This window comes from Fringilla coelebs (genome assembly GCF_963513975.1).
Source record: "Fringilla coelebs genome assembly, chromosome: 33".
In the NCBI taxonomy this organism is placed as follows: Eukaryota; Metazoa; Chordata; class Aves; order Passeriformes; family Fringillidae; genus Fringilla; species Fringilla coelebs.
In genome coordinates, this window is record NC_140059.1 from 1,429,930 (window position 1) to 1,456,640 (window position 26,711).

Genomic DNA, 26,711 nt, shown 5'->3' on the forward strand with positions numbered 1-26,711 from the left:
CCCGGCCCGGGGGGGATTTTTAGGGACTCCCCCTCATCTTTTCGGGACCCCCCCGCCCTCCCTGAGGTGTCCTGGGTGGGCCCCACCGGGTGCCGTTTGAAGAGTCTTAAAGCGGCTGGGTGCTTTGTAATGGAAGCCCCGCCGCTTTAAGGGTGTTGCCCTTTTAAGGCGCTCTTTGGGGGACCCCTCTCTTAAAGGGGCTTGGCCAGGCGTGGCTCGTTGGGGCGGCCCCCTCCATGTGTGGCCCCTTTAAGGCGCTGGCGTCGGGCCCCACCTGGGCGTGGTCGCTTTGAAAGCCCCGCCCCTCCATGAGGCCACGCCCTTTTCCAGCCTCACCCAACCAGGGGATTTCTGAGGGCTGGGCCCTCAGATGAAGCCCCGCCCCTTTTGCTGTCACTCATATTTACCCCTCCCGCTACTAACGCCCACAAACCACGCCCCCTTTTAGAGGCCACGCCCACCCAGCCCCCACTTAAAGGGCCACACCCGCATTTACAAACCTCCCCTCCCCCAATTTTGTACTGGACCCTCACGTGGGAAATAAAAAGTTTGGTAACGACGGCGGCCTCAGTCCTGTCGGTGTGTCCTTCATCCTGTCCGTCTGTCCCCGTCCCTTTGTCTGTCCCCCTGTCCCCAGCAACCCCCCCAAATCTCCCTCCCCCTCCTCCAGGACCCCCCCATCCCCCAAATCCACCCCCGAGGTGGGGGAGGGGCGCAGTCCCTTCAATGTCACACGGGTGGGGGAGGGGCTCTGTCCTTTATTGTCCCACCGGGCGCTACAAACTCGGGGTCCCCTCCCCCCCTTTCCCCTTCCCCCTCCCCCCCCGCCCCCCGACCCCCCCTCGGCGTCCATCCACGGCCCGGGGGGGGGGAGGGGCCCCCCCAAACTCCAGCACGAGGCTCCGAGCTGAGGATGAGAAGGAGATCAGTGGGGGAGGGGCGCTGGGAGACCCCTCCCCCCTCCCCAAAATGGGGGTTGGGGCAATTCCGGGACCCCCAAACCCCCCCCTTGAAATGGGGGAACCCAAAAATCCCCCCCCCAAATTCATATGGGAGAGTCCTGGGACCCCCCAAAGGGGCTTTGGAAGGGTCAGGACCCCCAAATTTGCGCCCCAAAATAATCTGGGGTGAAATTTGGGGGGTTCTGGGGAGTCCCTGAACCCTTTGGGATGGATTTGGTCACTTTTGGGGTGCCCCAGAGCAGTTTTGGGGTGACCTCGGCCACTTTTGGGCTCCTCCAGTGACTGCTGGGGACCCCCAGGTCAATTTTTGGGGTGCCCCCGAACATTTTGAGGTCCAGCATCAGTTTCAGAGTCTCCAATGATTTTGGGGTGTCCCCCATCAGTTTTAGGGGTGCCCCAGGTCAGTTTTGGGGTCTCCCCTGAGGTTTGGAGGTGTCCTGGGTCAGTTTTTGGAGGTGTCCCCCAGGGTCTGGGGGTGCCCCAGGTTTGGGGGTGTCCCCCAGGGTCTGAGGGTGTCCCCCAGGGTCTGGGGGTGTCCCCCAGGGTCTGAGGGTGTCCCCCAGGGTTTGGGGGTGTCCCCCAGGTTTGGGGGTGCCCCCGTTTGGGGGTCCCTACCTCAGTTGTCGTAGTTGTCCCGGTACGAGGCCGACGGGAAGCGCTCGCCGTAACCCCCCTGCCTGGGGGGGGAGGGGAGGGGAGGGGGGGGTCAGCACCCCCAAACCCAGGACCACCCCCCCCAAACCCCTAGGGGCACCCCCAAACCCAGGACCCCCTCCCTAAAACCAAACATGCCCCCCCAGACCAATGGGAGCGCCCCAAACTCCTCCCTAAGCCCCCCCAAAATCCCTCCACAGCCCCCCCAAATCCCCCCCAGACCCCCAAATCTCCCCCAGCCCCCCCAAACCCCTCCCTAACCTACCCAGACCCCTCCCCAACCCCCCAAAACCCCTCCTTGACCCCCCTAAACTCCTCTCCAGCCCCCCAAATCCCACCCAGCCCCCCCCCAAATCCACCCAGACCCCTCCTCAGCCCCCCAAATCCCCCCCCAGCCCCCCAAACCCCTCCCTAACCCACCCAGACCCCTCCTCAGCCCCCCAAAATTCCTATCCAGTCCCCTCAAAGACCCCCAGACCCCTCCCCAACCCCCAAAATCCCTCCCCAGCCCCCCAAAACCCCTCCCTAACTCCCCCAAGTCCCCCCCAAGCCCCCCAAAATTCTTCTCCAACCCCAAATTCATCCCCAGCCCCCCCCAAAACCCCTCCTAGCCCCCCCAAATCCCTCCCTAACCCCCCCAAACCTCTCCCCAAATCCCCAAACCCCTCCTTAACCCCCCCAAATTCCTCTTCAGCCCCCCAAACCTCACCCTAACTCCCCCAATTCCCCCCCAAAATTTCCCCTAGCCCCCCCCAACCCCCTCCCCAACCCACCCAGACCCCTCCCCAGCCCCCCAAATCCCTCCCAGCCCCCCCAAACCCCCTCCCCCCTCACCGGCCGCCGTAGTCCCGGCCCCCCCCGTAGCCCCCCGGGCGCCCCTCGTAGCGGCCGCCGTAGCCTCGGTCGCCTCCTCCTGCAGGGAGCCCCAAATTTGGGGGGAATTCGGGAAAAAAAAACATCAGAACATTCCCTGGGGTCATCCTCAACCCCAGAACCCCAAACCCCAAAAACCTCAGATTTATTTTAAGTGTCTTCCCCTTCCAAAATCCCCAAATCTCCCCAAAATTCTCCCCGAGACCCCTCCGGACCCCCATAAACTCCAGAGCCACCCAAAATCCCCAAATCTCCTCCAAAATCAGCCTCAGACCCCCCAAACCCCGCTCCATAAACCCCCACACCCCCAAAACCTGAAGACCCCAAACCCCCAAAGACCCCAAACCCCCTCCCCACCCCATAAACCCCCCCAAGAGCCCCTGAACCCCCTCCCCAAAACCCCCCAGACCCCAAAATCCCCCAAACCCCAAAACCCCCCAACCCCAAACCCCCTCCCCACCCCGTAACCCCCCAGACCCCAAACCCCAACCCCCCCAAGCCCCCTCCCCACCCCAAAACAGCCCCTGAAGCCCCTCCCCAAAACCCCCCAGACCCCAAATCCCCACTCCAAACCCCCCAAACCCCCTCCCCACCCCGTAACCCCCAGACCCCAAACCCCAACCCCCCCAAGCCCCCTCCCCACCCCAAAAGAGCCCCTGAACCCCCTCCCCAAAACCCCCCAAATCCCAAATCCCCACTCCAAAACAGCCCCTGAAGCCCCTCCCCAAAACCCCCCAGACCCCAAATCCCCACTCCAAACCCCCAAACCCCCTCCCCACCCCGTAACCCCCCAGACCCCAAACCCCAACCCCCCCAAGCCCCCTCCCCACCCCAAAACAGCCCCTGAAGCCCCTCCCCAAAACCCCCCAAACCCCAAATCCCCTCCCCAAAACCCCCAAGCCCCCTCCCCACCCCATTAAACCCCCAAAATCCCCTCCCCAAAACCCCCAAACCCACAAACCCCTGCCCCAAGCCCCCTCCCCACCCCAAAACAGCCCCAAAATCCCCTCCCCCAGCCCCCCAAGCCCCCTCCCCACCCCATAAACCCCCAAAATCCCCTCCCCAAAACCCCCCAAACCCCCTCCCCACCCCATAAACCCCCCAGACCCCAAACCCCCCAGACCCCAAACCCCTCCCCACCCCAAAACAGCCCCTGAAGCCCCTCCCCAGACCCCCAAGCCCCCTCCCCACCCCCCCTCTCACCTCGGCCGTAGCCCCTGGCCCGGCCCCGGCCGCGCCCCCGAAGCCCCCCGGGACCCCCGGGGCGATTTCCCGGCGTGATCCACGCGGATCTGCCGCCCGTCCAGGCACTGGGGGGGACAGGGACAGGTGTGGGGACACCTGGGGACACCTGGGGACACTCTGGGGTCACCTCGGCCCCCTCTGGGAGCCCCCAGTCCCCACTCGGTTACCCCAAAGCTCTTGGGGTGCCCCAGGTCTGCCCCAACCCCCCCGCCAGGGACCCCAAAGACCCCCCAGGTGTCCCCAGGTGTCCCCCAGGTGTGCCCAGGTGTGTCCCCAGGTGTGTTCCCAGGTGTACCCAGGTGTGTGCCAAGGTGCCCAGGTGTGTGCCATGGGGTGTGTCCAGGTGTGTTTCCCAGGTACCCAAGTGTGCCCAGCTGTGCCCAAGTGTGTTTCCAGGTGTGCCCAGCTGTGCCTAGGTGTGTTCCCAGCTGTGCCCAAGTGCCAAGGTGTGTGCCCAGGTGTGTGTCCAGGTGCGTTCCCCGGTGTGCCCAGGTGCCCCAGGTGTGCCCAGGTGCCGCAGGTGTGCCCAGGTGTGTTCCCAGCTGTGCTCAGGTGTGTGCCCAGGTGCCCAGCTGTGCCCAGGTGTGTTCCCAGGTGTGCCCAGGTGCACCCAGGTGTGTTCCCAAGTGCTCCCAGGTGCCCCAGGTGTGCCCAGGAATGTTCCCAGGTGTTCCCAGATGCCCAGGTGTGTTCCCAGGTGCCCCAGGTGTACCCAGGTGCCCCAGGTGTGTTCCCAGGTGTGTTCCCAGGTATGCCCAGGTGCCCCAGCTGTGCCCAGGTGTGTTCCCAGGTGCACCCAAGTGTGCCCAGGTGTGTCCCCAGCTGTGCCCAGGTGTGTTCCCAAGTGCTCCCAGGTGCCCAGGTGTGTTCCCAGGTGTTCCCAGGTGTGTTCCCAGGTATGCCCAGGTGCCCCAGCTGTGCCCAGGTGTGTTCCCAGCTGTGTTCCCAGGTATGCCCAGGTGCCCCAGGTGTGTGCCCAGGTGTGCCCAGGTGCCCCCAGCTGTGCCCAGGTGTGTTCCCAGGTGTGCCCACCTCCCCGTTCATGGCCTGCATGGCGTCGCTGGCGTGCTCGGGGTTGCTGAAGGTGACGAAGCCGAAGCCGCGCGAGCGCTGGGTCTCCCTGTCCTTCACCACCACCACTGCAGCACCAGAACGGAACAGAACGGCCCAAAAGGGAACAAAAGGGACCAAAATGGAACAAAAGGGACCAAAACGGACCCAAAAGGGAACAAAATGGACCCAAAATGGAACCAAAAGGGAACAAAATGGAACAGAACAGCCCAAAATGGACCCAAAATGGAACAGAACGGCCCAAAAGGGAACAAAACAGCCCAAAATGGACCCAAAATGAACCCAAAAGGGACCAAAATGGAACAAAACAGCCCAGGATGGACCCAAAAGGGAACAGAACGGCCCAAAATGCAACAAAACAGCCCAAAATGGACCCAAAATGGAACAAAACGGACCCAAAAGGGAACAAAATGGCCCAAAATGGACCAAAACAGCCCAAAATGGACCAAAACAGCCCAAAATGGACCCAAAAGGGACCAAAAGAGCCCAAAATGGATCCAAAATGGGCCCAAAAGGGAACAAAAGAGCCCAAAATGGATCCAAAAGGGGACAAAAGAGCCCAAGACGGGCCCAAAGTGGAAGGAAACAGCCCAAAATGGACCCAGAACACCCCAAAATGGACCAAACCAGCCCAAAATGGATCCAAAAGGGAGCAAAAGAGCCCAAAATGGGCCCAAAGGGAACCAAAACAGCCCAAAACAGGCCCAAAATGGAACAAAACAGCCCAAAACCACCTGAAATGAACCAAAAGAGCCCAAAATGGGCCCAAAAGGGACCAACACAGCCCAAAACCACCCAAAACGGACCCAAATCAGCCCGAAATGAACCAAAAGAGCCCAAAACTGACCCAAAATAAACCCAGAACAGCCCAAACCAGCCGCAAAACACCCCGAGAACAGCCCCAAAACAACCCCAAAATGGCCTGAAAACCACCTAAAAACAACCCCAAAACAGCCCTGAAATATCCCCAAAACAACCCAAAGGGAAGATTAAAAAATCTCGAAACAAACCCCAAGAGATCTCAAAAGGAACCCCAAACAATTCCGGGTGGTTTGGGGATATTTTGGAATATTTTTGGGGTATTTTGGGGTATTTTTTGATATTTTGGGATATTTTTGAGGTATTTTTGGACATTCTGGGATATTTTTGGGTGTAATTTTGGCTGGTTTTGTTCTCACCCTTTGAGATGGGCCTGAAGTGCTGCCCCAGGCATGTTTTGGGGATGTTTCAGGGTACTTTAGGAATATTTTTGGGATGGTTTTGGGATGTTTTTGGGATGTTTTTGGGGTGTTTTTTGGGGTGTTTATGGGGTGTTTTTGGGATGTTTTTGGGGTGTTTTGGGGCTGTTTCGGGTCTGTCTCTCGCTCACCCTCGGAGATGGGCCCGAAGGAGCTGAAGTGCTGCTCCAGGGATGGCTGAGGATATTTTGGGGATGTTTCAGGGTACTTTATGGATATTTTAGGATTATTTTGGGGTATTTTTGGGATGTTTTGGGGCTGTTTTGGGTCTGTCTCTCGCTCACCCTCGGAGATGGGCCCGAAGGAGCCTCAGTGGTGCCCCAGGGATGAATTAGAATTATTTTGGGATATTTCAAGGTACTTTAGGGATATTTTTGGGGTGGTTTTGGGATGTTTTTGGGATGTTTTTGGGGTGTTTTTTGGGGTGTTTATGGGGTGTTTTTGGGATGTTTTTGGGGTGTTTTGGGGCTGTTTGGGGTCTGTCTCTCGCTCACCCTCGGAGATGGGCCTGAAGGAGCTGAAGTGCTGCCCCAGGGATGGCTGAGGATATTTTGGGGATATTTCAGGGTACTTTAGGGATATTTTAGGATTATTTTGGGGTGTTTTTGGGGTGCTTTTGGGGTGTTTTGGGCTGTTTGGGGTCTGTCTCTTGCTCACCCTCGGAGATGGGCCCGAAGGAGCTGAAGTGCTGCTCCAGGCCCTGCTCGTCCGTGTCGTAGTTGAGGCCCCCCACGAACAACTTCCCCTCCTCCGCCGCCATGCGTGGGGGGGCGGGGCCAAACGTGACGTCATAAGGTGGGGGCCCTGCCCCTGCGGTGATGTAATGACCTGCCCACAGAGCGGTGCTGATGTCACAAAACCGGGAAGGGATTTCCCCGTGACGTCACAACGCTATTCCCCCACCTCGTGCCTGATGATGTCACAGCCGCATCCTTTATGACATCACCGCTCCGCCTCGCTGCCTCCTGTGACGTCACACCACCCCTCCCAAATTCTATGACGTCACCACACCCTCAGCGACTCCCATTCATCCCGTAACGCCATCAGCTCCACACGCCCCCTCCTGCTGACGTCACGCAGCGTCCCCCGTGACGTCACGCCCAGCCCCACGTGGTTTCCTCCCCTCCCCCCCCCAAGCCCGGCCACGTGTTCGCTCCCCGGAAGTGCCGCTCCCGCCGCCCGCGCGCGCATGCGCAGAACCCGCGCGGCCCTCAGGGACACGAGGCGGGAAAAGAGGAGAAAAGGGAGGGAGGGGAAAGGAAAAGAGCGGCCCGACAGCGGCCAAAGCCGCGATTATCGCGACACAAGGAAGGGGAGAAGCGAGAAGAGTCGCGGTAGGAGCGGCCGAGCCTCACCCGAGCGGCGCCGGACGGGCCCGGACTGAGGCCGCGGCCGCCCCGCCCCGCCGCTTTTAAGCAGCTCCGCCCCCCACGTGACCGCAGCGCCGCCACGCCATTGGCTGCTTGCTCTAGCCCCGCCCGTTGGGCGCGTGGAAGAGACCATTGGGGTGGGGGGGGAGGCGGGGAGGGCGGGAATGCTGGAATGCGTGAGGGGAGGGGGGGCCCGGGGATGTTTAGGGGGTTCCCGGGGGGTCCCCAGGGGCGTTTTGGGGTCCCCGGTGGGGTCTTGGGTTGGTTTAGGGGTCCCCGGTTTAGTTTTGGGGTCACAGACACTGACGCCGCTCCCGGGGAGGTTTTAATGGTCCGGTCCCGTTACAGCCGAAACACCGCGGCCCCGCCCCTTCCCCCCTCCCCCGTGACGTCATAAGAGAGGGGTGGGGCTTTCCCCGCCCCTCCCCCCAGGCTCCGTGTCCCTCCCCCCCCCAATCGCGGCCCTCGCCCTGCCCCTCCCCCCCTTCCCAGGGTGGGGGCGGGGCCGCAGAGACCCCGCCCTCCTGCAGAGCAAAGCCCCGCCCCCATGGGGGAGGGGTGGGGCGGTCCTGAGTGAGGCTGGGGGAGTGGGGTGGGGGTGGAACCTCGGAGTAAAACCAGAGTAATGTGAGAGTAACGTCGGAGTAAAACATCACCTCGGAGTGACCCCGGAGTAACCTCGGGGTAAAGTGGGAGTAACCCTGGAGTATCTTCGGGGTAACGTGGGAGCAACCCCGGAGTAGCCAGTGAGAGGAGAGGTGTCTCTTGTGGGTGGGCTGTGAGTAACCCCGGAGTAAACGGTGAGTAACGTCTGATCAAGGGCTGAGTGACTTCCAAGTAAAGACTGGGCGACTTCTGAGTAACCTCTGAGTAAAGGCTGGGTAATGTCCGTTAAGAGGGCTGAGTAACCTCTGAGGAAAGGCCGAGCAACCTCCGAGTAAAGGCCGAGCAGTGTCCATTCAAAGGCTGAGTAAGCTCTGAGTAAGCTCCGAGCAGGGGCTGAGCGAGCGCGGGGCTCCCGCGGAAGCGCTGAGTAAGGGCAGAGTAAGCGTGGAGCAAAGGCAAAAAGGATCCAAGCACCCGGAGTAAGGTGTGAGTAAGGTGTGAGTAGCGCGAAAGGACCCAAAACAACCCAAAAAGGGGGAGCTGAGCAAGGCCGGAGTGAGGAGCTGAGTAAGTCTGGAGTAAGTCTGGAGTAAGTTCTGCCTGCGAGTCCCTCAAAGGCTGAGTAGACCCAGAGTAAACTCAGAGTAAGGATCTCCAGGAGCAGCCTGGAGTAAGAGCAGAGTAAGAGCTGAGCAAAGGCCCTGCCCTGGCCGTGAGTATCTCTGGAGTAAAGTCTGAGTAGGAATGGAGTCTGGAGCAACCTCAGCGTAAGAGCGGAGGAGGCTCTGAGTAAGAACCTGGAGTAACTCGGGAGTAACTCAGGAGTAACCAAGAGCAGGAGCAGAGACCGAGGGCAGCGAGCGAGAGGAGGCTGAGTAACCCTGGAGTAAGGCTGGAGTAGGGCAGGGGTGGCCCTGAGCTGCGCCTGAGCTGCCTTGGAGTAAAGTCTGAGTAACCCTGGAGTAACCACAGAGTGAAATGAGTCAAACCTGGGTGTAAAGTCTGAGTAACCCTGGAGTAACCCTGGAGTAACTACAGAGCAAAGTGAGTCAAACCTGGGTGTAAAGTCTGAGTAACCCCGGAGTAACCCTGCAGTAAAGCACGAGGAACCTCCGAGTGAGCGCCCCTCCCCCACTCCCCAAACGGCCCCACCCCTTTTTTTGCCCCTCCCCCTCAGGCCCCGCCCCAGGGTGGGGGAGGGGCCGATATAGACTCTGATTTATAATATTGCCTTGAAAAAATAAAACTCGACGTAAATTGGGGGGGGGGAGGAACCCCCCAAAAAAATGGGGGGACCCCAAAAAATGGGGGGGACCCCAAAAAATGGGGGGGGACCCCAAATTCCCCCCCAGACCCCCCCACAATGAGGGTCCCACGTGAAACCCCCACCCCCAAAATCCAGCAGCAGTTCCTTGGGGGGGTGGGGGGAATTTTTTGGGGGGGGGTCAGCAGTCCAAGGACCCCCTCCCCCGAGGATTGTTGGGGTGTCCCCAAAGTCCTGGAGGTTTTTTTGGGGGGACCCCAGCCCCAAATCTGAGGGGGTCCTGGGGTGGGCGCAGCAGCAGTCCGGGGGCTGTGGGGAGAGGAAGGAGTTAAAAAAGGACCCCAAAAAGATGAAAATTCCCCCCAAAGTTTATCCCTCCTTTTTTAGGGACCCCTCCCTGAAATTTTGGTGGGGGAACTGAACCCCAAATTTAAGGGGGGGCTGCTCCGGTTTTGGGGGGGGTCCCAATTCCAGGGGGGCTCCTGAATTTTTATAAATTTATTTTGGGGATTTTTGGGGGGTGGGCTCATTTTTGGGGAGAGTTTTGGGGGTCATTCCCCAGTGATGTTCCCACCAATTTTGGGATCCCAGATTTTGGGGAGCTGATCCCAGATTTTGGGGGGCTGATCCCAGATTTTGGGGGTTAGATCCCAGATTTTGGGGGGCTGATCCCAGATTTTGGGGGTTAGATCCCAGATTTTGGGGAGCTGATCCCAGATTTTGGGGGTTAGATCCCAGATTTTGGGGGCTGATCCCAGATTTCGGGGGCCTCACCTGCTCAACATCAGAATTCGGTGTCGAGCACCCGGAAGGCGGAAGAACCTGCAGGGGGAAAAGAGGGTCAGGAAACCCCCAAAAAAACCCAAAATCACCTCAAAAATACTCCATAAACCCCCCCAAACTCCCCAAAACTCCCCAAAATCCCACACCCGTGGGTTCAAGTTTTTGGGTTCAGGGTTTTGGGGTTCAGAGTTTTGGGGTTTGGGGGTTTAGGGTTTTGGTATCCCACCCGTAGGGTTCAGGGTTTTTGGGGTTCGGGGGTTTGGGGTTCGGGGGTTTGGGGTTTGGGGTTTTTAGGTTCTGGGATTTTGGGGTTCAGGATTTTGGGGTTCAGGGGTTTGGGGTTCAGGGTTTTTGGGGTTTGGGGTTTTGGGGTCCCACCCGTGGGGGGCAGCGGCCCCGTGCGCAGCCCCGGCTCCTTCTGCAGCTGGATCTCCTTCAGCGCGAAGATGGACGTGGCTGGGGGGGCGGGGACACCAAATCAAGGGGTGTGGCCAGTACAAGCCACACCCCTACCAAAAAATCACCCCCCTCATTTGCATAGCTAAGCCCCGCCTATTCCACCCCACCCACAGCACAGCTCAACCCATGGAAAGGCCCCACCCAGCCCACAAGCCCCGCCCCACTTTAAGCCACACCCACATGGCCACACCCTCTCAATGCCCAACCCCCAAAACACCACCCACGTGAAGCCCCACCCCCAATGCCACACCCATGTGAAACCCTGCCCTAGTGCCACACCCATTGAAGCCCCACCCCCAGTGCCACACCCTGAATCCCGCTCTAGAGCCACACCCACAGAAGCCGCACGCCCAGTGCCACACCCATGTGAAGCCCCACCCCCAATGCCACACCCATTGGAGCCCCACCCCCAGGGCCACACACGCACAAAGCCCCACCCTGTGCCACACCAATGGAAGCCCCACCCCATTGCCACACCCACGTGAAGCCCCGCCCCAATTGTCACGCCCATTAAAGCCACGCCCCCATTGCCACACCCACAAAAGTCGCCGCACCCATCTCAATGCCCCACCCCAAACCCTTTCCCACTGGCACCACCCTCCCAATGCCCCACCCACGTGAAGCCCCACCCAAGTAGGCCCCGCCCCCAAGCCCCGCCCACTCACTGTCGGGCAGGGCGCTGACGCGCGGCCCCAGGCAGCTGAAGAAGGCGTGTCCCATGGCCTCCGCCGCCGGCAGCCGCCGCCGCCCCTCAAACTGCCCCGCCCACGTTAGGCCACGCCCACTCGTGGGACACGCCCACGAGAAGGTGTGGTCATACCAAACCCCACCCCCACCCATCAAAGGGGCGTGGCTGCATCCCCCACCCCCTCCCAGGAGCCACGCCCATGGCGGGAGGGGGTTGAGGCCACGCCCCATGGGGACGGGTGTGGTTGGTTAGGGTGTGGCCAAATGGGCGGGGCCAGTGTAGGCCACGCCCAGCTCACCTGCAGCAGCTGCCCCAGGAGGTCGGCGCCGTCCTGGTCCAACCTGGGGGGACAAAGGGACTCAGGAGCCACAAACGCACCTGGGGGACAGGTGCCACCCTAGGGGACACCCCACCGGACAGGTGCCACCCCATGTGCCACCCTGGCAGGACAGGTGCCACCCTAGGGGACACCCCACAGGACAGGTGCCACCCCATGTGCCACCCTCACAGGACAGGTGCCACCCTAGGGGACACCCCACAGCACAGGTGCCACCCTCACGTGCCACCCTCACCTAGGGGACACCCCAGGGCTCAGGTGTCACCCCATAGGACAGATGCTATTCTATGGGACAGGTGCCACCCCACAGGACAGGTGTCACCACGGCCCAGGTGCCACCCGTGTGCCACCGCTATGGGACAGCTGCCGCTTCCACAGGACAGGTGTCACCCTATGGGAAAGGTGCCACCCCCAAAGGGTAAGTGTCACCTCCACAGGACACATGCCACCCCCCGTGCCCAGGTGCCACCCTGCTGTCCCCTGGCTGTCCTCACACTGTCCCCTGGCTGTCCTCACACTGTCCCCTGGCTGTCCCCACTGTCCCCTCGCTGTCCCTGTCCCCTGGCTGTCCCCATTGTCCCGTGGCTATCCCCTGGCTGTCCCCAGGCTGTCCCCCCTGTCCCCAGGCTGCCCCCTGGCTGTCCCCAGGCTGTCCCCCCTGTCCCCAGGCTGTCCCCCCTGTCCCCACGCTGTCCCCTGGCTGTCCCCACGCTGTCCCCTGGCTGTCCCCAGGCTGTCCCCAGGCTGTCCCCTGTCCCCAGCTGTCCCCTGACCGTGGCGCGTGCTGCCGCAGCCCCTCCGGGGGGTACAGGGGGTATTTGTGTGCCCGGAACTCGGCGTTGGCACCGATGCCCGGCCACGTCTCCTCCGTCGGGGTCCCTAAAGGGGGGCACACGGCAGGGGGTCAGCGGTGCCAGCACCCCCAGATGTCCCCAAACCCCTCCAGATGTCCCCAAACCCCCCAGATGTCCCCAAACACCCCCAGTTGTCCCCAACCCCCCCCCCAATTTGCCCAAACCCCCCAGATTTCTCCCCAAACCCCCCAAATTACCCCCCAAATCCACCCAGATTTTTAGATTTTTCCCAAATCCCCCAAGATTTTCCCCCAAACCCCCCAGATTTTTAGATTTCCCCCAAAATCCCCTGGATTTTTCCCAAATCCCCCAAGATTTTCCCCCAAACCCCCCAGATTTGCCCCATTTTCATCTGGATTTGCCCAAATTCCACCAGATTTTCCCAATTCCTCATCAGATCTTCCCTCCAGATCTTTCCCAAACCCCCCCGGATTTGCCCCAAACCCCCCGGATTTGCCCCAATTTCCCCAAATCCCCTGGATTTCCCCCAAGATTTTCCTCCAAACCCCCTGGATTTCCCCCAAACCCCCCCAATTTTCCCAAATCCCCCGTTTTTTGCCCCAAACTTACCCAGCAGGCGGAAGATGAAGTGCAGCTGCTCCTCCACGGTGGCCCCGGGGAACAGCGGCCGCCCCGTCACCATCTCCGAGAAGATGCAGCCGACCCCCCTGCCAGGGAGACCCCAAAAAACCCAGAATTACCCCCAAAATCCCCCCAAAATCCCAGACTGACCCCCCTGGCAGGGAGACCCCAAAAAAAGCCCAAAATTACCCCAAAATGATCCCCAAAACCACAAAAATTATCCCCAAAATTACCCTCGTGGGAACCCCAAAATCCCAAACTGACCCCCCTGGCAGAGAAACCCCAAAAAAGCCCAAAATTCCTCCCAAAACCCCCGAAATTACCCCCAAAACCCCCAAAATTACCCCCAAAATCCCAAAATTATCGCCAAAGAATTACCCCCGTGGGACCCCCAAAATCCCAAAGTCCCTCCCAGTAATTCCCAGTAAATCCCAGTGCCCATCCCAGTAAATCCCAGTGCCCATCCCAGTAATTCCCAGTAAATCCCAGTGCCCCCAGTGCCCATCCCAGTAATTCCCAGTAAATCCCAGTGCCCATCCCAGTAAATCCCAGTGCCCATCCCAGTAATTCCCAGTAAATCCCAGTGAATCCCAGTGCCCTTCCCAGTCCCTCCTAGTGCCCACCACATGTCGATCTGGGTGCTGTACTCGGTGGAGCCCAGCAGGATGTGCCCATCCCAGTGCCCCCAGTAACCATCCCAGCGAATCCCAGTAAATCCCAGTAAATCCCAGTGAATCCCAGTCCCTCCCAGTGCTCCCAGTGCCCCTCCCCAGTGCCCCTCCCAGTGCTCCCAGTCCCTCCCAGTGCTCCCAGTGCCCACCACATGTCGATCTGGGTGCTGTACTCGGTGGAGCCCAGCAGGATGTGCCCACCCCAGTGTCCATCCCAGTCCCTCCCAGTGAATCCCAGTCCCTCCCAGTGCCCCCCATTCCCTCCCAGTCCCTCCCAGTGCTCCCAGTGCCCACCACATGTCGATCTGGGTGCTGTACTCGGTGGAGCCCAGCAGGATGTGTCCATCCCAGTCCCCCCAGTGTCCATCCCAGTGAATCCCAGTAAATTCCAGTAAATCCCAGTGCCCCCAGTGCCCCTCCCCAGTGCCCCCCAGTCCCTCCCAGTGCTCCCAGTGCCCACCACATGTCGATCTGGGTGCTGTACTCGGTGGAGCCCAGCAGGATGTCGGGCGGGCGGTACCACAGCGTCACCACCTCGCTCGAGAACGTCTTGGTGGGGATGGACTTGGCACGGGCCAGGCCTGGGGGGCACAGGGGGGTCAGAAAATGGGGCTGGGGGGGTAGAAAATGGGGCTGGGGGGCAGAAAATGGGGATGGAGGGGTAGAAAAGGGGCTGGAGGGGCAGAAAATGGGGCTGGGGGGCAGAAAATGGGGCTGAGGGGGCATGAAATGGGTCAGGGGGGCAGAAAATGGGGCTGGGGGGGTAGAAAATGGGGCTGGGGGGGCAGGAAATGGGGCTGGGGGGGCAGGAAATGGGTCAGGGGGGCAGAAAATGGGGCTGGGGGGGCAGGAAATGGGTAAGAGGGGCAGAAAATGGGGCTGTGGGGGCATGAAACGGGTAAGAGGGGCAGAAAATGGGGCTGGGGGGGCATGAAATGGGGCTAGGGGGGCATGAAATGGGTCAGGGGGGCAGAAAATGGGGCGGGGGGGCATGAAATGGGGCGGGGGGGCATGAAATGGGGTCCTGGGGATTTTGTGGAGTTCTGAGAGGTTTTTGGGGTCCCAAGAGAGGTTTTTGGGGTCTCAGGTCAGGTTTTTGGGGTCCCAAGAGAGGTTTTTGGGGTCTCAGGTCAGGTTTTTGGGTGTCAGGGCAGGTTTTTGGGGTCCCAAGAGAGGTTTTTGGGGTCTCAGGTCAGGTTTTTGGGGTGCCAGGGCAGGTTTTTGGGGTGCCAGGGCAGGTTTTGGGGTGCCCTGACCAAAATGTGGCAGTTTGACTTCACCCCAATGGCTGAGCAGATCCTGGGAAGGTTTATGGGATCCTGGGAAGGTTTAGGGGTTTCTGATGGGGTCTGGGGGGGTTTTTGGGGTGCCAGGGGAGGTTTTTTGGGTGCCCAGACCGAAATCTGCCAGTTTGAGGTCCCCTCGGCGGCTGAGCAGGAGGTTCTGGGGTTTGAGGTCGCGGTGCAGAACCTTGTGGCGGTGGCAGAAGGCGAGACCCCGCAGGAGCTGGAACAGGAACAGCTGCCACCCCCCAAAAAAGGGACATCAGAACCCTGGGGACACCTGGGGACACCCAGGGACAGACAGGGACAGACAAGGACAGACAGGGACACACAGGGACCCCGCAGGAGCTGGAACAGGAACAGCTGCCACCCCCCAAAAAAGGGACATCAGAACCCTGGGGACACCTGGGGACATCCCAGGGGACAGACAAGGGACACCCAGGGGACACCCAGGGACATCCAGGGACATCCAGGGGACACACAGGGACATCCAGGGGCAGATAGAGACATCCAGGGGACACCCAGGGACACGCAAGGGACAGACAGGGAACCCTTGGGGACACCAGGGGACACCCAGGGACACACAAGGGACAGACAGGGACAGGCAAGGAACCCTTGGGGACACCCAGGGGACACCCAGGGACAATCCCAGTCCCTCCCTTGCTCCTAAACATCCCTGGGAGATACCAGAGACCCCAAAATCATCCAAAATCCACCCAAAACCAGCCCAGATCCCCCCAAACCCTGACTTTGTACAGACTGATGACCCCAAAACCCCCAAAATTCCCCCCAAAATCCCATAGAAAACCTCCCTAAATCCTCCCGAAACCTCCTCAAATCCCCCCAGATATCCCCAAAATTCCCCAAAATTCCCCAAAATGCCCCAAAATTCCCCAAAATGCCCCAAATCCTCACCCTGACGTTGTGCATGCTGATGACGTTCCCACAATCGTCCAGGTACTGCTTCAGGTCCCGGTCCTGGGAGAGCAGAAAATCCCAAATTTGGGGGATTTTGGGTGGAATTTGGGGTGATTTTGGGATGATTTTAGGTGGAATTCAGAGCGAATTTTGGTGTTAATTTTGGGGTGATTTTGGTGCGGATTTTGGGTTGAATTTGGGATGACTGGGGGTGGATTTTGGAGCGATTTTGGGGTGAATTTTGGGTGATTTCAGGGTGAATTTGGGGTGATTTGGAGGTGGATTTTGGGGTGGATTTTGGAGTGGATTTTAGGGTGAATTTGGGGTGATTTGGGGTGGATTTTGGGGTGATTTTGGAGTAATTTCAGGGTGAATTTGGGGTGGATTTTGGGGTGAATTTGGGGTGATTTGGGGGTGATTTGGGGTGGATTGTAGGGTGACTTTGGGGTAATTTCAGGGTGAATTTGGGGTGGATTTTGGGGTGAATTTGGAGTGATTTTGGTTGATTGGGGGTGGATTTTTGAGCGATTTTGGGGTGAATTTAGAGTGATTTTGGAGCGATTTTGGGGTGATTTTGGGGTGATTTGGGGTGTCTTGGGTGTGGATTTAAGGGTTGATTTTGGGGTGATTTTGGGGTGGATTTTGGAGTGATTTTGTGGTGACTTTAGGGTGATTTGGGGTGGATTGTGGGGTGACTTTGGGGTAATTTCGGGGTGAATTTGGGGTGGATTTTGGGGTGAATTTGGGGTGGATTTTGGGTGATTTGGGGTGGATTTTGGAGCGATTTTGGGGTGACTTTGGGGTGCTCTGGGCTCACCAGGTACTCGAAGACCAGCGTCAGGCACTGCGGCGTGTGCACGATGTCGTGCAGCGTCACCACGTTGGCGTGCTTGAGATCCCGCAGCAGGGACACTACGGGGACATTGGGGACACGGGGGGGGACACGGGGGGGGACACAGCACTTGAGTGGCCTCAGCCCTCGTGGAAGCCACCCCCAGACCTCCCAGAGCCCTCCCCACCACCTGTGTCCCCCTGGCGTCCCCCCCAGTGTCCCCACCCCCTTGGATGGCCGTGCAGGGCACCTCCAATGTCCCCCCCATGTCGCCAGGGTGTCCCCAATGTCGTCCCAGTGTCCCCACCCTTGCGGATGGATGTGCAGGTTGTGTCCCCGCCATGTCCCCCGTGTCCCCAATGTGTCCCCAGGGTGTCCCCACCCTCGCGGATGGCCATGCAGGACGCCCCCAGGGTGTCCTCAATGTGTCCCCAGGGTGTCCCCACCCTCACGGATGGCCGTGCAGGGCGCCCCCAGGATGTCCCCAATGAGTCCCCATGGTGTCCCCAGTGTCTCTACCCTCACGGATGGCCGTGCAGGGCGCCCCCAGGGTGTCCCCAGTGTCCCCACCCTCGCGGATGGCCGTGCAGGAGGCGCCCCCAGGGTGTCCCCAGGGGTGTCCCCAGTGTGTCCCCAGGGTGTCCCCAGAGTCCCTAACCTCATGGATGGCCGTGCAGGGCGCCCCCAGGGTGTCCCCAGAGTGTCCCCAGTGTCCCCACCCTCGCAGATGGCCGTGCAGGGTGCCCCCAGGATGTCCCCAATGTGTCCCCAGTGTCCCCACCCTCGCGGATGACCGTGCAGGGCGCCCCCAGAGTGTCCCCAATGTGTCCCCAGGGTGTCCCCAATGTGTCCCCAGGGTGTCCCCAGTGTCCCCACCCTCGCAGATGGCCATGCAGGGTGCCCCCAGGATGTCCCCAATGTGTCCCCATGGTGTCCCCAGTGTCCCCACCCTCGCGGATGGCCGTGCAGGGCGCCCCCTCCTCGTGCTCCAGCCGGATTTCCTTCAGCGCCACCAGGTTCTCGGTCAGCTTGCTGCGGCCCTTGTACACCGTGGCGTAGGTGCCCTGGGGGACATTGGGGACATCAGGGGACGTTGGGGACATCAGGGGACAGCACGGACAGCGTGGACATCAGGGACACCTGATGGCGTGTACAGGTGGGCACAGGGGGACTTTGGAGGGGACACAGGGAGATCACAGCCGTGGAGGAAACATGGAGGGGACACAGTTGACACAGGTGACAGGTGACACAGGTGACATACAGGTGACACACAGGTGACACACAGGTGACACCAGTGACACACAGGTGACACACAGGTGACACAGGTGGCCCCGGTGCCTCACCTCTCCCAGTTTGTCCAGTTTCACGTAGGTCTCCAACTTCCCGAAGCCGATTTCTGACTGGTGGGGAGGGGAGAGGGGGCACCGTTACTGGGAGAACTGGGAGAGACCCCAGGGACCCCACCCACACCTTCCCACTCCGTACTGGTCTATACTGGTTCATACTGGTCTAGATCAGTCCATACTCTTTCATACTGGTCTATGCTGGTTTATACTAGTCTATACTAGTCTGTACTATTTCATGCGTCTGCACTGGTTCATACTGGCCTGTACTGGTCTGTACCAGTCTGTACCAGTTTACACTGGTCTGTACTAGTCTGTATTGGTTAATACTGGTCTGTACTGCTCTGTACTGGTCTGTACCAGTCTGTACTAGTCTGTATTGGTTTATACTGGTCTGAACTGCTCTGTACTGGTCTGTACTGCTCTGTACTGGTCTGTACAAGTCTGTACTGGTCTGTATTGGTTTATACTGCTCTGTACCCGTCTGTACCAGTCTGTACTGATCTGTACTGGTCTGTACTGGTCTGTACCAGTCTGTACTGGTCTGTACTGGTGTGTACCGGTTTATACTGCTCTGTACCGGTCTGTACTGGTCTGTACCGGTTTATACTGCTCTATACCAGTCTGTACTGGTCCATACTGGTCCATACTGGGACTCACCAGGGAGACGCGGCGCAGGCGGCGGCTCAGGGGCCCGGGCAGCCCCAGCCCCCCCTCGGGCAGGCGGGTGTCAGCGGGCAGGGACAGGCGCTTGGTGACATCCTGGGGACAGGGGACAGCGCGCCCCGGTCACACCAGTTCAGCCCAGGGCCCTCCCAGTTCGGCCCAGTGCTCCCAGTGGCCGCCCAGTCCCCCCAGTACTCCCAGTCCCCCCCAGTATCCCCCAGTCCCCCCCAGTTCCCTCCCAGTCCCCACTCCAGGCCCCCCCAGTCCCCCCCAGTTCCCCCACAGTCCCTCCCAGTCCATCCCAGTCCCTCCCAGTTCCCCCACAGTCCCTCCCAGTCCCTCTCCCACTCCCCCCCAGTCCCCCCGAGTCCCATCCCAGTCCCCCCAGTCACTCCCAATCCCCCCCAATCCCCCCAAGTCCCCCCAGTCCCATTCCCAGGCCCTCCCAGTCCCCCCCAGTCCCATCCCAGTCCCTCCCAGTCCCCCCCAGTCCCATTCCCAGTACCCCCCAATCCCCCCAGCCCCTCCGAAGTCCCTCCCTGTCCCCCCAGTCCCATTCCCAGTCCCCCCAATCCCATCCCAGTCCCCCCCACTACCCCCCAGACCCCCCAGTCCCATCCCAGTCCCCCCCAGTCCCTCCCAGTCCCCCCAGTATCCCAGCCCCACCTCGCAGGCTCCGTGCCGCGGGTGCTGCCGCAGCCTCACGGGTGACGCCACCTCCTCCGAGGATGTCCCCGAGGGGGGGTCGCTCTCCCCGTCCGACCCCATCCGGGTCTCGTCCCCCCCCGGCTCTGGGGACACGGGGGGGGGGGTCAGGGACCCCAAAAATACCCAAAAATCCCCCCCAAACTCAAGGGAACCCTTGGGAACTTCTCAGCGTCCCCAGGCTGTCCCCAAAGCCCCTCCCCAGGGACCCCAACGTCCCCAAGAGCCCCCCAAAGGACACCCCCAAACCCTAGGGACCCCCCCAATGTCCCCAAGGACCCCCCAGTGTCCCCAAGGACCCCCAAACTCCCCCCAAAATCAAGAGCCCCCCAAAAAATCCCCAAACCCCCCCAGCGTCACCCCCCCCCCGATGTCCCTAAAGGCCCCCAGGGAGCCCCCAGTGTCCCCAAGGGACCCCCCCCCACCTTAATGTCCCCAAGAGCCCCCCAAACCCCCCCAAAACCAAGAGACCCCCCCCAAAAGAACCCCCCAAACCCCCCAAGGACCCCCCCAATGTCCCCAAGGACCCCCCTGATGTCCCCAAGGACCCCAGGGACACCCCCCAATGTCCCCAAGGGCCCCTCCCAAAGGACACCCCCAAACCCCCCCAGGGACCCCCCTGATGTCCCCAAAGGTCCCCGGGGTGCCACACTGTGCCCCCTCCCCCGCCCCCAATTTGGGGACACGAAGGTGACACAGGGACAGCGCGCAGGTGGTGGCAGCAGGGACAGGTGGTGGCACCTGGGGAGGGCAGAGGGGACAGGACACGGGGACAGATGGATGGACATGGGGGGGGACAGGGGACAGATGGGGAGCGGGGGGGGACACGGCAGGAGCCTGGGGGGGGACAGGAGGGGACCCCCGGCTCTTAAAGGGGCCGTGTCCTGCTGGAGGGGTTGAGGGGGGTCTTAAAGGGACAGGCACCTCAAAATGTGCTCCCCCCGGTTTCTTAAAGGGACAGGCACCCTCTTAAAGGGACAGGCACCTCAAAAATGTGCCCCTCACCTGGCTTCTTAAAGGGACAGGCACCTCAAAAATGTGCCCCTCCTGGCTTCTTAAAGGGACAGGTACCCTCTTAAAGGAACAAGTACCCTCTTAAACGAATAGGTATGCTCTTAAAGGGCCAGGCACCCTCAATTTCCTTTCTGCCCCCCACTCCCCATGCTCTTAAAGAGACAGGCACCATCTAAAAGGACAAGTACCCTCTTAAAGGGACAGGCACCCTCTTAAAGGGACAGGCACCCCTTTAAAGGGACAGGCATCAACTTAAAAGGACAAGCACCTTCTTAAAGGGACAGGTATGCTCTCAAAGGGACAGGCACCCTCTTAAAGGGACAGGAACCCCTTTAAAGGGACAGGCACCCCCTTAAAGGGACAGGCACCTTCTTAAAGGGCCAGGTATGCTCTTAAAGGGACACGCACCCTCTTAAAGGGACAGGAACCCCTTTAAAGGGACAGGCACCCCCTTAAAGGGACAGGCACCTTCTTAAAGGGACAGGTATGCTCCTACAAGGACAGGCACCATCTAAAAGCACAGGTACCTTCTTAAAGGGACAGGCACCCCTCAATTTCCTTCCCACCACCCCCAATGCATTTAAAGGGCCAGGCACCCCCAACCCCGCCCCCACCTTTTTAAAGGGCCAGGCACCCCCAACCCGCGCCTTCTTAAAGGGCCAGCTCCCCACTTTGGGGGGGCGGGGCTGGCTCCGGGGGGGGCGGGGCTCCCCTTAAAGGGCCAGCGCTCACCGCTGTCGCTGCCGGTGCCGTCACGGGGGTCCCCCAGGGCCTTGTCGGGGGCGCGGCCCCCCCGCAGCGTCATGGACAGCTGCCGCTTGATCTTCTTCATCCGGTCCATGGCCCTGCCCTGCGGCACACCTGAGCGTGGGCACGCGCACCTGGGCACCCCTGGGCACAGCTGGGCACACCTGGAGTCACTGCACCCCTGAGTCGTGGGCACGCCTGGGCACAGCTGGGAACAGCCTCAACACCTGGGGGCACTGCACACCTGGGCAGCCTGCACAGCTGGGCACAGCTGGACCCACCGAGCCCACCGGGATTTACCCTGAACACCTGGGCCCACTCTGCACACCTGGGCACACCTGGGCACCCCCGCACACCTGGATTCACCCTGAACATCTGGGCCCACTCTGTACACCTGGGCACACCTGGGCACACCTGGGCACCCCCGCACACCTGGATTCACCCTGAACGCCTCGGCCCACTCTGCACACCTGGGCACCCCCTCCCACCTGGGCACACCTGGGCACACCTGGCCCCTCCCCCTCTCAACCCCCCCCAACTCAGCCCCTCCTGCCCCCCCCCGTAGTGTCGCGCGTGCCCGAGGGGGCGTGGCCTCCTTCCCCCCTCCCCTCCCCCCCCACGCTGCCCTCACAGCGGCCCCGGGAGATCCCGGGGGGTTCCCGGGGGGTTCCCGGTGCTTCCCGGGGCTCCCGGGGGTTCCCGTTACCGGCTCAGCGGCGCGGAGCCTCCCAGAAATCCTCGGCCATGGCGGGGCCGGGCCCGACCCCGCGGGGGCTCCGGTGGGGCCGGGCCGGGCCGGGCCGGGCGGGAGCGGCGGGAGCGGCGGCGGCGGCGGCGCAAGATGGCGGCGGGGCGGAGCGAAGTGACGTCAGACCGAGGGGCGGAGCGACGCAATGGAAGGGCGTGGCTAAGAGGAGAGTGACGTGAGGGTGAGAGGAGGTGCGATAGAGCAAGAGGGGTGGGGCTAAGTGGCCGATGACGTCATTGCAGGCGGGGCAACGCGTTGGGGGGCGGGTCTAAGTAAGGAGTTACGTCAGCGCAAAGGGTGGAAAAGGAGAGGCGAAGGGAAGGGTTGATAAGGAGGCGGGGCTTATTAGGACACGCCCCCTGGGATAGGGAGGGGTCTCAGGGGGGTGGGGGCTTTTTGGGACCCTCCCCCAAATCCCCAGAGAAATGGGGAGGGGGAGGAATTCCTTTTGGGGAACCCCCAGCCCCAGTGATGTCACAGCTGGCTCAGGCACCCCTCCCCCCAATTCCATCTGTGCAAAACCCCGCCCCCACACCCAACAACCACCAGGACCCCGCCCCCACTAACTCCGCCCCTCAAAGGGAGGGGCGGGGACAGCCCCAAAGAGGCTCCTCCCCCTTTTTGGGCCTCCAGGGTTACTCCGGGTTTACTCCGCAGCCCGGAATGGGATGGGGCTGCTCTGAGCTTACTCCAGCGCTACTCAGGGGTTACTCAGGGGTTGCTCCAGCCCCCTGAGCAGGCTGTTCCAGTGGTACCTTGAGGTTCCTCAGGGGTTACTCAGGTGTTACTCCGAGTTTACCCACAGGTTACTCTACTAGTGCCCTGCAGTCACTCCAGGGTTACTCCAAGCTCACCTCCAGGGTTACTCCCAGGCCCCTCCCCCTGCTGACAGGGCCCTCACAGTTTACTCATAAACTACTCCGGGGTTACTCTGAGCTCCCTCCCGCGTGCCGAACCCCTCCCCTGCTCCAGCTTTACACACAGATTACTCCAAGGTGTATAAAATCCACTTTACTTCAGGTTTACTCTGAGAAGTAAAAGTTCCACTGTACTCCAGGTTTACACCTGGGTTACTCCCAGGTGTAAAACCTCCGCTTTACTCTGGCTTTACACACGGGTTACTCCCAGGTGTAAATCTCTGTGCTGCTCCAGCTTTACACCCAGGTGAGGGGGCGGGGCCAGCGCTGTGTCCGTCAGGGGTCAGAGGTCACGGGGGGCTCCTGCAGCCCCTGCAGCTCCCGCAGGCCCTGGGGGAGGGGCAGAGCGTTGTGGGCGTGGCCAGCAGGTGAGGGGGCATGGCCAGGGGAGGGGGCGGGGTTACCTCCAGCACCAGCCGGATGTGGGCGCGGATCTTGGCCCCGTCACGCGTCAGGGAATCGCTGAGCCTGCAAGGGGCGGGGCTTGACGGGGCGGGGCATTGGTAGGAGGGGCATAGGAAGGGTGGGGTCTCCCGAGTGGGTGGGGCTGGGGCCTGATGATTGGCAGGGCAAGGGCGCACCTTATTTTGTCATGGGGTGGGGATGCGTCTTCCTTTTATGGCATGGGCGTGGCTTTGGCAGTGTGGGCGTGGCCTCAAAAAGGGCACTCCTTTTTTGGTCATGGGGTGGGGATGTGATCTCCTTTTATGGTAGGGGGTGTGACCAAAGGGGGCGTGGTTTGCCCACCTAGAGCTGCCTGTGACCATAAGTGGATGCAAAGGGGTGTGGCCTAAGTGGGTGTGGTCCAAATAGGGTGTGAACACCTCATCTCACCCAAATACAGCGGGAATAGGGCGTGGCATGGTGGGTGTGGCTCCTCAATGGGGTATTGCGTAAATGGGTGTTGTCTCAAAAATGGGCGTGGCCTGTGACAATAGGGGCGTGGCCACATCAGAATGACTGAGGATCACTGCCCAGCACCACGGGGTGTGCCTGCGGGGTGTGGGCATGGCCTGGGTGTGTCGGGGGCGTGTCCAGGGGGCGTGGTCTGGCTGCCTCACCTCTGCAGGAGGGAGCTGCGGCGCTCCAGGTGCCGAAGGGCCTCGGGCAGCGTCAGCTCAGCGAAGAACCCGAAACCCAGAGCCACGAAAACGCGCCGGGGGTCCGGGCTGGGGGCACAGCCAGGATGGAAACGGGGTCAGGGGGGGCCCTGAGGGGGTTCTGGGGTGTCCTGGGGGTCGTAGAGGCCCAGGGGAGTCAAGTTTATGGGATTTATGGGGCCCCCAGAGGGGGATTTGGGGGCACAAAGGGAATTTTGGGGGAAGTTGGGGTTATACTAAAAGGGGACGGGGGTCCCAAAGGATCCCAGGATGGTCCTGGGGAGTTCTGGGGTCACTCAGGGGGAGTTTGGGGGACCCTACAGTGGTCAAGGGGGGATTTTTGGGGGCCCTGAGGAGGTTTTGGGGGGTCTGAAGAGGTTCTGGGGGTTCTGAGGGGGTTTTGAGGGGGTCTGAGGAGGTTTTTGAAGGGTCTGAGAAGGTTTGGGGGGGGTCTGAAGAGGTTTGGGCGGGTCTGAGAAGGTTTGGGGGGGGGTTTGAAGAGGTTTGGGGGGCTCTGAGGAGGTTTTGGGGGGGTCTGAGGAGGTTTTAGGGGGGTCTGAGGGGGTTTTGGGGGTGGTTCTGAAAAAGTTTTGGGGGGTCTGAGAGGGTTTTGGGGTCCCAGCACCACTCACACTTCGGCGTTGACGAAGAAATTGCAGCCGAGATCCACCTGGGTGTGCAGGGGGGCGTCGGCGTCCTGGGGACCCCAAAATCCCCCTGAGACCCCTGGAGTCACAGACCCCAAAACACCCCCGGGGTCCCCAAATCTCAACCGCCAAATAACCCAGGACTCCCCAAATCCCTCCAGACCGCCACAAATCCAATGTCAGTCCCATCAAGTAAGACCCAAACCTCCCCAGAGACCCCAATAACTCCCCCAAATCCCCCCAAACCCCCAAAACTCCATCACCAGATCCCCAAACCTACCCAGATATCCCCAAAATCTCTCCAAAATGTCACCTACTCCCCCACGAGACCCCCAAATCCCCCCAATTGCCCTCAAATGCCCCAAAATCCCCCCCAACACCCCCAACCCCACCGCACACCCCTTCCCCATACCCCCCGAAAACCACCCCAAATCCCCTCCAAGCCTAACCCCGCCCCCTCCCATGGATAACCCCGCCCCTTGGCGAGGCCCCGCCCCAGGCCCCGCCCCCCGCGCACCTGCAGGCGGGCGAGGGCGGAGCGGAGCTGCAGCACCTGCGCCTGCTGCTCGAAGACGGCGTCGCGCTGTTCCTGCACCCGCCTGCAGGGGGCGCTGCTCAGCGGGGCGGGGCCTCCCCGGGGCGGGGCCTTACGGGGAAAGGGCGTGGCCGCAACGCGCGGTCGCTATGGTGATGGGGCGTGGCCGCGATATGGGCGTGGCCGCAACATGGTGGGTATGCAGTGGAGGGGGTGTGGTCTGGAAACGGGCGTGGCCTCGGGGCGGATGGGCGTGGTCACAACACAGTTGTTACTGAGGATGATGAGGGGGAGTGGCCTTGAAATAGGCGTGGTTTCACAATTAATGGGCGGGAGCTCCTTATGCAGATGTTTAGGGGCGTAACCTCTGTGTGGAAGGGCGTGGCCACAACACGCCGTTATTGACGTTGATGCGGAGGGGGCGTGGCCATAGCGGCGAGGGGAGGGCCGGGGTGTCGCGGGGGCGGTGTTTCAGTCGCGATATGACGTCGCCTACCTCAGGTCGCGCTGCAGGACGTCGCTGACGAACGCCTCGTAGCGCTGCGCCTTCTCCGCCGCCGCCATGCTGCTTCTGACGTCATCTCCGGAAGTGCGTCATCACCGCGCTGCCGCCCGGCGGGCGACCCCTTGCGGGCGGGAGGTCCAAGCTCCGCCTTTCCCTTTTCCCCTCTCCTCTATCGCGGTCGTATGTCGCGACATGCCCGCCGCTCTATCGGCGATTAAACCTTACCGCGCGCTGAGTGCAGCCCGAACAACGCGGCCTGAGCCCTCCCCCCACCCCGGCCCGTACCTGCCCCAGGTGTGTCCCCACCCCCCAGCTGTCCCCCAGGTGTGTCCCAGGTGTCCCCAGGTGTCCCAGGTCAGTCCCAGGTGTGTCCCGGGTGTCCCCAGGTGTCCCCAGGTGTCCCAGGTGAATCCCAGGTGTGTGCCCACCTGCCCGCAGGTGTGTCCCAGGTGTCTCCAGGTGCCCCCCAAGCCCCTCCAAGGTGTCCCCAAGCCCCCCCCAGGTGTCGCCAGGTGTGTCCCCAGGTGCCTCCCCAAATTTGGGGGGGGTCCCCCCCGCCCCCACCCCCTCCCCCCCGCCATCAGCACCACCCAGCGCCAGCAGCTCAGGGATTTATTGACTCCGCCCACTTTGGTAAAAGGGGCGGAGCAAAGCAGGGTGTGTTCGAGATGGGCGTGGTTAAGCGGGGGGCGGGGCTTACACACTCACGAGCGCACACTGAGAGACCCCCACCCAAAATTGGGGGGGGGGAGGGGCTGGGCGAGCACAGAGCGGGGTGGGGGGGGGTGGAGGGGATTCCCGGGGGGATTTGGGGGGTCCTGAACCCCTTGGATCCCCCCCGGGTGGATTTGGGGGGTCCTGGGTGGATTTTGGGGGGTCCCGGTAGGATCTGGGGGGGTCCCGGGTGAATTTGGGGTGAATTTTCCGGGGTCCCGGGTACCCGAACCCCCCCATCTGTGGGGTCGTAAAGCAGGGATGGATTTGGGGGGTCCCAAAGGGGTTTTGGGGTGCCCCAGGGGAATTTTGGGGCCGTTCTCGGGGGGAGTTTTGGGGTGCCCCCAGTGGGATTTTGGGTCACCCCCAGTGAGGTTTTT

General features: G+C 61.2%; 4 protein-coding genes across 6 annotated transcripts in view; all 4 read right to left on the reverse strand.

Moving 5' to 3' along the window:
• The window catches only part of LOC311164545 (uncharacterized protein), a gene marked incomplete at its 5' end in the record, with an annotated part of 3,600 nt that extends 3,290 nt beyond the window's left edge, over positions 1-310 (reverse strand). The window contains one exon of the mRNA XM_084224035.1: positions 275-310. Within this exon, the coding sequence (XP_084080161.1) occupies positions 275-310 (36 nt within the window). The remainder of the gene's footprint in view (positions 1-274) is intronic.
• A 526-nt stretch (positions 311-836) lies between these two features.
• On the reverse strand, positions 837-7,439 carry LOC311164506 (RNA-binding protein 3-like). The gene is given in 8 exon segments (XM_084223994.1): positions 837-907; positions 1,578-1,639; positions 2,451-2,529; positions 3,693-3,723; positions 3,725-3,799; positions 4,767-4,873; positions 6,701-6,871; positions 7,399-7,439. Coding segments are annotated over 6 exon segments (456 nt in total). The 5' UTR covers positions 6,804-6,871; positions 7,399-7,439; the 3' UTR covers positions 837-907; position 1,578.
• A 1,784-nt stretch (positions 7,440-9,223) lies between these two features.
• Positions 9,224-22,010, reverse strand: CDK16 (cyclin dependent kinase 16). Its single transcript, XM_084224114.1, has 17 exons — positions 21,872-22,010; positions 21,151-21,268; positions 19,366-19,490; positions 18,694-18,795; positions 18,034-18,090; positions 17,640-17,754; positions 16,676-16,770; positions 15,856-15,918; positions 15,055-15,178; positions 14,118-14,238; positions 12,975-13,072; positions 12,324-12,429; positions 11,512-11,554; positions 11,191-11,281; positions 10,445-10,522; positions 10,058-10,105; positions 9,224-9,592 (listed from the first exon to the last, which is right to left on the reverse strand). Exons 2-16 carry the CDS (start codon positions 21,257-21,259, stop codon positions 10,068-10,070), a joined length of 1,365 nt encoding a protein of 454 aa, XP_084080240.1. The 5' UTR covers positions 21,260-21,268; positions 21,872-22,010; the 3' UTR covers positions 9,224-9,592; positions 10,058-10,067.
• A 914-nt stretch (positions 22,011-22,924) lies between these two features.
• On the reverse strand, positions 22,925-25,686 carry UXT (ubiquitously expressed prefoldin like chaperone). Of its 3 annotated transcripts, XM_084224109.1 has the most exons (7): positions 25,609-25,686; positions 25,095-25,176; positions 24,563-24,627; positions 23,892-23,999; positions 23,235-23,298; positions 23,074-23,160; positions 22,963-22,978 (listed from the first exon to the last, which is right to left on the reverse strand). In XM_084224109.1, exons 1-6 carry the CDS (start codon positions 25,674-25,676, stop codon positions 23,107-23,109), a joined length of 441 nt encoding a protein of 146 aa, XP_084080235.1. In that variant the 5' UTR covers positions 25,677-25,686; the 3' UTR covers positions 22,963-22,978; positions 23,074-23,106. The 3 variants fall into 3 exon arrangements, with proteins under 3 accessions (XP_084080234.1, XP_084080235.1, XP_084080233.1); XM_084224108.1 differs by having other exon boundaries at positions 22,925-23,160; XM_084224107.1 differs by lacking the exons at positions 22,963-22,978; positions 23,074-23,160; positions 23,235-23,298 and adding an exon at positions 23,312-23,756.
• Between the last annotated feature and the right edge of the window lie 1,025 nt (positions 25,687-26,711).

Coding starts and splice junctions, on each gene's coding strand:
- UXT (XM_084224107.1), bottom strand. CDS start 25,676: ATGGCGGCGGCGGAGAAGGCGCAGCGCTACGAGGCGTTCGTCAGCGAC. Junction 24,628..25,094: donor CCGCCCTCGCCCGCCTGCAG/GTGCGCGGGGGG, acceptor TGGGGTCCCCAG/GACGCCGACGCCCCCCTGCA. Junction 24,000..24,562: donor TTCTTCGTCAACGCCGAAGT/GTGAGTGGTGCT, acceptor CTGTGCCCCCAG/CCCGGACCCCCGGCGCGTTT.
- CDK16 (XM_084224114.1), bottom strand. CDS start 21,259: ATGGACCGGATGAAGAAGATCAAGCGGCAGCTGTCCATGACGCTGCGG. Junction 16,771..17,639: donor CTGCACGGCCATCCGCGAGG/GTGGGGACACTG, acceptor ATGTCCCCGTAG/TGTCCCTGCTGCGGGATCTC. Junction 15,179..15,855: donor TCAGCATGCACAACGTCAGG/GTGAGGATTTGG, acceptor GGGGGGTGGCAG/CTGTTCCTGTTCCAGCTCCT.